Genomic DNA, 7,610 nt, shown 5'->3' with positions numbered 1-7,610 from the left:
GTGTAATATGTAATATATCTATTGTATATAAAATTTATGTTGAATAATTGAATAAAGATAAAAAAAAACTTTATTGAGACATTATCTAAAAAAAATAATAAAAAAAAATTAACTTGGTCTTTTAAGATCTCTTTATGCTTCTATATATAGAGTTGTTAAGACATCTTTAGCTTTTTATGAAGAGCTTTCTGGTCTTGCACAGACCTCAACGTTAACAAGAAAGGAGACATTGTATTGCAATTTAATGCATCTAGAAAAATGTCACTCTTATGTCTTGCATCATGACTCGTCTAGATAAAGGTTAGAATGACAAATTGATTTTTTATCTACTTTTATGTGAATTTTAACTGCTTTACATTTGAATATTTTTATTTTCATAAAATTGTTGATATTTGTCAAGTTATAATTCACTAATAAACTATGAAAACTTGCTAGTGTTAAGTTTTGCAAAGCCAAATATAATTAAAGGATCAGAGACTCAGGTTCTAGTTTGAGACAGGGGTAAACAGCTGGATAAAATATGTCGACAATGACACAGTAAATACAAAACGTAAAAACCCCTACTGTTACATATGTAATATCAGTCTCAGAATTGCAGAAACTTGAGTACTATATCGCTATGCAAGGCACACAACTAAAATTTTGCGGATTTGTCTCGTTACCGGAATCCGACCGAGGATTAGAACAGTTATTACACTTCCTGTGTAAATGCTCGCATGTAAAAAAATGTTCACTTTCAGAATTTTTGCAAATAGAGCATCGAGTCAACATTTAAACAAGGGTAATACACATTATAGATAGTCAAATCGTGACATCAACCCCTCATATTATATATCTAGGCAAGGAAAGATCCCCTCAGAAACCAAAAAATGAGTTTTGTCAGATAAATTGCTACCTTAGGCACCTAGTCCAAATAATTATGACGTCTTGAAAGTCTATTTTATTTTCTTGCTTTGACGCCTTTTCCCGTGGACTTCCAAGGTATCGGGTCCATTCGCTCCCAATAGTCAATACACGTTTGCACCGGTATCGGGTCCCTTCGCCCTAACTACATGTTCGCCCTGGGTTCGTTCGCCCTGGGTCCGTTCGCCCTATTTTTATTTAGAACATGTATACATGTATGTTACATTTATGAACGAAAATAAATATTTATTAAAATTTATATATAGTACATGTATTTATCCCAATTTATATATATTTTTCTCTATAATTCTTTGACAATTTATACCTTTCTGTACTCATTGACATTGTATAAAAAAATTTAATCAACGTGTGGTTGCCGGTGATCTCAGAAGATGATTGGATGAATTTAAGGGTCATTATCTTTATCTGCTCAAAATATGCTAACAGGTGTTAATGAAATTGACAACTTTGTGAAATGTGGAAGGCACTCGAAGGGGGTTTTGGTTTAGCAAAAAATGAAAATGTATTTTTTAATCATTAGAGAAACCGATTCTTACATAGTTACTCGTGAATTATCGGATTTTTCCAATCTCGATAGTTAAATTATAAATTTTAAAGTCCTCGCCAAGGCTCAGACTTTAAAATTGATAATTTAACTATCTCGATTGGATAAATGCGATAATCAACTGGTATCAATGTAAGAATCTATATATCAAAATTTATGTATATCTATCAAAAGTTATATACAGAATATTTGAAAAATTTATATTAATTAAATTTTTGGCTGCATTTTTAAAAAAAAATTTATAATTACTTTTTAATACTGTTGATTGAATTTTGATTGCTGATTAGGTATAATTTGATGTCTGTGATATCACTGATTGTTGTATGAATTGTCTTTGGTGGATTAATAATGAAAATAACATTTTTCTCAAATAAAATAGTCAGCTTGGATGGGTTAAAGCATTGATGTACAAATTGTAAGGCGATGTACAAATTGTAAGGCATGAAAGGGAGATTATTATCTCAGCTGGGCTTCTTTGATCTCAAGTTTGTTTTGACAAATTTGTTATATATGGAAATACATACAGATAACTTAGTCTTCAGTTGTTTTATTTAAATACCTTGTAGTCCTGGAATTCACAGAAACTTATTTCCTGGTAGCAGCTAGACAACATAGTACATCATAAATAAATATTTGACGAAATTGTAGACACACTTTAACATATTCAAAAATATACACACAATGCAACAGTATATATAATAAAATAAAAATCAGGGCGAACAGGTATTAGGGCGAACGGACTCAGGGCGAACAGGTATTATGGCGAACAGGTACTAGGGCGAAATGGAATCAGGGCGAACGGACCCGGATTCGTTTGCACCCCACACGTTCGCCTTCTGGATTTGTTCAGCCCGTTCAGCCTTTGTCGTTTCGGCCATGAAATAAAAGTATCAGCCATATATTTGTATTAAATTAAAATTATATACATTTTATATCTTCTATAAAAAAAATTGGGCCAAAAAAAAAATACATGTGTTTCCGCTAACCCTTCCTACCCTAATTTTTCGTGCCTACCCTAACGCTTTTTATGCCGTTTTTGAACAAGCACTGTTAAAGTCAGACAGATTCCCTAGTAGTAACCAGCTAAAAAATGTTTGTAAAAAAATATGATATTGCCTACCTACCTACCCTATTTTTTCCCAGCACGTTAGCGGAAACACATGTTTAATTTTTTTTGGCCTTATAACAATTTTAGAAATGATGTTTTATTTTTGTTTTAAATAGTTTGTACATGATTTGTTCCAAAAAAGTGGTTTCTAGATACTTAAACAACTATCATATGTGGGATTGCAACCTTAGACCAAAGAAACATGTAGAATAGAGATGGAGAATGTGTCAAAGAGTTGACAACCCAACCAAAGAGCAGAAAACGACCCAAGGCCACCAATGGGTCTTTAACACAGCTAGAAAATCCCGCACCCAGGGGCCGGATTCAGCTGGCCTCTAACAGTAATGTTTACTAGTTCAGCGAAATGGACGTCACACTTAACTCCAAAACATACTTATAAACCAAAATTAAAATATATACATTGTATGCTTGTTTCCTACCTCCCGACAGTCCCTGTCTCAGACCTTCTGACCCTAATTTTTGGAAAATGACGCTATCAGCGGCATGTTTCCGATACCATTGACCAGAACTAACGGAAGTTGATTATACCTCCGCCTACCGCACTCGGTTTCATATTTACTATTTTACATACTAACTGGAATCTGCTTGTATTACTCGAACAAAGTGTTGTAGTCGGACGGGATCCAGCTTACATACGTTATTTTATTTACCAAAAAGATATCTTGACCTGTCCATATGTTTTTTGTTATTAAATGGTATTTGGAGCTATCCCTTTGTTATATTTTTCATATTTATTCGAGCTTTCACTTTTATGCACATGTCTTACAATCGTAAACAATCGGTATGTATACATGATAAATAGATCCGTTTTGTTATGGTGTTGGACTTTTTACCCTCCAATGATCAGCAATCGCTAGACAAAATAGTTCTCCGAAATAATGTCAGCCTTTCATGCCATTTCAACTTTACAATCATTAAAAAAGTAATAATCGGAATCATTTTGATATCCATTGGATAGAAACTGGTCTTTATCCAGATTTACGAAGATTTTAATAATCGGACATTAGTAATACGGTTATACCCACGCGGTGCGTATGAATCTTTGTTTACAAAGTTATAGCAGCAGAGTCTGTAACTGTATCATTATTAATTAACTACACTGTTATTGTACTAAATATGATGAAAACTGCATATGCAATATAAGATGTCAACTCGGCCAATACAGATTTTTTTTCCGTATTGGCCGAGTTCTGATCCGGCCAAAACAGGATTTCGGAACGTCTCTAGTTTTTAGATCGTAAGTCACGATAAACTCAAACTGAAAGAAAAAAGTTGTTTGTACGACGCAGTTTTTATTTACTCACCATAAACAAGCTGAAACGTTCAGTATGGCATATATTTTAGGTTAAAGACGGTCCCATTCATTTGAAAAGCATTTTGAAAGTAGACGATGGAATTATTTCAGGTTTGGGGAACGAGTAAATTATCACAAAGTTCATTTCTTGACGACCTCATAATTTCATCATGTCGATGGTACAAATCGATTTTTACTGTTTACTTTCGCTTCTCATGTTTTGTAAACGGTCTTTTATTTTTAAACCCGAACCAGGCATATGCATTCTGTAATTGCGCAAATCTTCGTTCTTTGGTTAATTGGCTTATGGATAGTTGTATCAATTTCAACTCTTACATTATTTTTTTTTAAATATATTTGCATTACACATGCAATGCCAGTACCTTTCCAATTACTATTTATGTGTTGTGTCTAAATTAAAGTTGTAACACTTTATGTTGACTGGAAAGGGTAGAAAAATTTATCAGATGACAAAAGGCTGAAGATACATGGAAACGGCACCAAATCATTAGATATTGCATCTTATAAAAAGAAACTGAGATTTGGATACTTCCACTTCAAGGTAAAAATGTTTATCTCTTGTGAAATGAAATAAAAAAATATTGTAACACTGTAGTTAATTAATAAAGATACTATTACATGTATTTCTGTATTGGCCTTATTGTTGGTCCTCGGCCAGCAGTATTGGCCTTCGGCTTCGCCTCAGACCAATACACCAAGACATGGACCAATAACAAGGACAATACAGAAATACTTACGCAATAATATTATAGAATGACAGTATGGTTCAATAGCGGGAATCAGCCCCTCAACTACTTTTTACATAAATATTAACTTCTGGCTTCATATCCTTGTTCGTCTTGTCTGGAGATTTTGTTGTAGTTCCAGTTAGGCAAGCATTTTAGAGACGTATCCCGTCCATCCTCTCTTGACTTGTAATTTCTGGTGATAGATTTTGCCGCTTGACGTTGTATCCTTTCAAGCTTGTTTTTTTTTTTGTTACCGTGTAGGGTCCCATACTATGGCTCCATATTAAATTGTAAGATCCATTCCTAAAGGTCTAGATCATTGTTCTAATCTGACACAAATTTCAATAACTGGAATGCTACCCAAGTTGAATATATGGTGACCTACTAGAACAGCATTATCACTATTGAAATTGTGTTTAATACCATGATTGTTCAATATCATTAACTTAAATGGAGACAGACATTTGACCTGAAAGGTGGTGTGGGAGTGCAAAATCAAAAACTAACTGACTATGATATATGGTTAAAGAATGAATATCAATTACATGGGTCAACATGGTCAAGGGCAGAGTTGTTATGAAATAACAATATGGCAGAGAAGTGGTTTCAAGTTTCATATAAAGCGACCTGACTGACATGAAATAAAAAATCAAAGGAGTATCCCTATTTGTCTAATCTTCAAGGTGAAATAAAACTAGTAAAACAATATTATACTATTGTCTAAATCTACAGAAATAATTTGCTTCAAGTAACAGAATTAACTAGGTCACTAGTAACTTATTTAATGAGTATGTGGGGTATAAGAGCTTGATAACAACAGGCTCTTCATAATCATTTGGTTTGAAAAGGATACTAGTAGTCTATATTCTTGATTTAGAAAAATGTAATTGCAAGACAAAAATCACATTACTTAGAATACTTTAGATCATTCAGGTAGTCTTTATTTATATGTACAAAAGAACAGCCAGTAGTCATTGGATATTGTAGATCATTCAAATAGTCTTGACCTATTTATTAGTACAAAAGAACAGCCAGTAGTCATTGGCTATTGTAGATCATTCGGGTAGTCTTGACCTATTTATTTATAGAAAAAAACAGCCAGTAGTCATTGGATACTGTAGATCATTCAGGTAGTCTTGACCTATACATTTGTACTAAAAAAACAGCCAGTTGTCATCTTCACATAACACACACATATACGAATATCAATTATATGCTTACGAGACATGTTGGAATGTTAAACTAATTACGGTATGTGAAAATCAAGACTTGCATAAAAAATATCACAATATTAGAGACAGTGGCGTCATTTTTCCTTAGAGCTTTCAGCTCTTTGATTGTTCATTCATTTTCAGAAGAGTTATCTGATTTCTTCAGAAAATGAATAATGAAGCACATCTTGAAACTTTACTTAACTCTAAAATGTTCAGTAATGCTCATTTGGTATTGATTTTGAGTATCCTCTGTTCTGAAATTTACCTATATCTCCATAAAAAAAATTTCTACATGGAGGCAGGAAAACAGGCATCTTTTTTTTGCCTTACTTGAATATGTACAATGGTCATATATATATATAATAAAGAGAAGGTCCCTATTGAATTTTTCAGTCACTAGGACTAGGTCAAATTAAGATTTACTAGTCTAAAATAGATTTTTTAACACTTTATTATATCCTGAACTCATATCTGAAAAGAATCATGTAAACAGGAAAAAAAAGACTATGCCATCAGGGTATAATGACCTTTTACCATGTTTACCCTTCATATGGGAGAGTGGAGTATGTGAGCTCTTTCATACAACATGTTTAAAGGGATGTAGTACTTATATACTGATAATACAGTATAAATTTGTACATGGTATTATTATTTGTCCATTATAGCTTTAAGATAGTTTGATATTTTGAAGAGATGTAGTACCAGTATAGTGATGAACCAATATAATTATTTGTCATATTTGTTGTAGCTTTAAGACAATGTAGTGTTTTGAAGGGATGTAATTCACAGATCAGGAAGATTCATACAACTAGACAATGCAACAGGCTAGCATCTGGTAAACTGCAGGAATTACAGTCGGAATTTAATCTGCAGATTAAGATGGAAAAAGATGAAGGTAAAAAAATTGATCAGGTTATTTTAGTCGAAATGGGTCTGACATCTTACAGCTTAGGTCGTCAGGTAGCAATACACAGTTAGCATGGTTAGGAGAATGTTTTCAGTTTTGCCATGCTAATTTTTCAAATATGAAAGTGATTGTGCAATAAAATTGATTTTTTGATAGCTAAACAGTATTATAGACTTCTGAGTGGATTTATATGAAAATCAAGATTGTTTTTTGCATGTTTTATGGGCATTTTCTGTTTGACAGTCTCTATCTTCATATCCATATCTGCCATATGTCCAGAAATTATTGTAATGTTTGAAATTTTCAGACGCATGGCTCAAAGGGATTAAAATTCTACTTTAGACCAAATTTTGGAGACATATGTGACATCCCCCTTTTTTTCAAAATTTTGTATCATGTAAATGCAGATTGTTGCCATGGTTACACCAAAAAGAGATTATGTTTCACCATTTTAACTATTGGAAATAAAATCTATGAAAATTTCTCTTTCCATGCATCATGTGCATATGCACATACATGACACAAATAGTAAGCTGACTTTTGTTAGTTATTAGGAAAAATTGTAGAAGATACCTAGCTATATATAGGGAGCAATCATTAAACCATGTGCTTAATTATTACCTTGACTGGTGGACATTGTCAGTTTGTTTTCAACTTATGAGTCTGATCCCTTTGGTATCTTCTGCTTCTCTTTTAATACTACATGTACTAAAGTATCCCTTAAAGTTAGAGAAAAACATCCTGTAACATATATTATAATTAAAATGAAAGGATATGATGTATCAATTTATATTGACACAAAATCATTATATCACATGAAAAAAAAAGAAACAGTGCTATTACTGCTGT

General features: G+C 32.7%; 1 protein-coding gene across 1 annotated transcript in view; it reads left to right on the top strand.

Moving 5' to 3' along the window:
- Positions 1 to 686: 686 nt before the first annotated feature.
- The window catches only part of LOC127729493 (28S ribosomal protein S2, mitochondrial-like), a 37,999-nt gene continuing 31,075 nt past the window's right edge, over positions 687 to 7,610 (top strand). Inside the window, exons 1-2 of the mRNA XM_052237333.1 lie at positions 687 to 781; positions 6,603 to 6,749. Of these exons, the coding sequence (XP_052093293.1) occupies positions 709 to 781; positions 6,603 to 6,749 (220 nt within the window). The 5' untranslated portion in view covers positions 687 to 708. The remainder of the gene's footprint in view (positions 782 to 6,602; positions 6,750 to 7,610) is intronic.

Source organism: Mytilus californianus, unplaced genomic scaffold (assembly GCF_021869535.1).
Source record: "Mytilus californianus isolate M0D057914Y unplaced genomic scaffold, xbMytCali1.0.p SCAF_2, whole genome shotgun sequence".
Lineage (NCBI taxonomy): Eukaryota > Metazoa > Mollusca > Bivalvia > Mytilida > Mytilidae > Mytilus > Mytilus californianus.
Note: the sequence above shows the minus strand (reverse complement) of the source record. Positions and strands in the feature narration are given on the sequence as shown.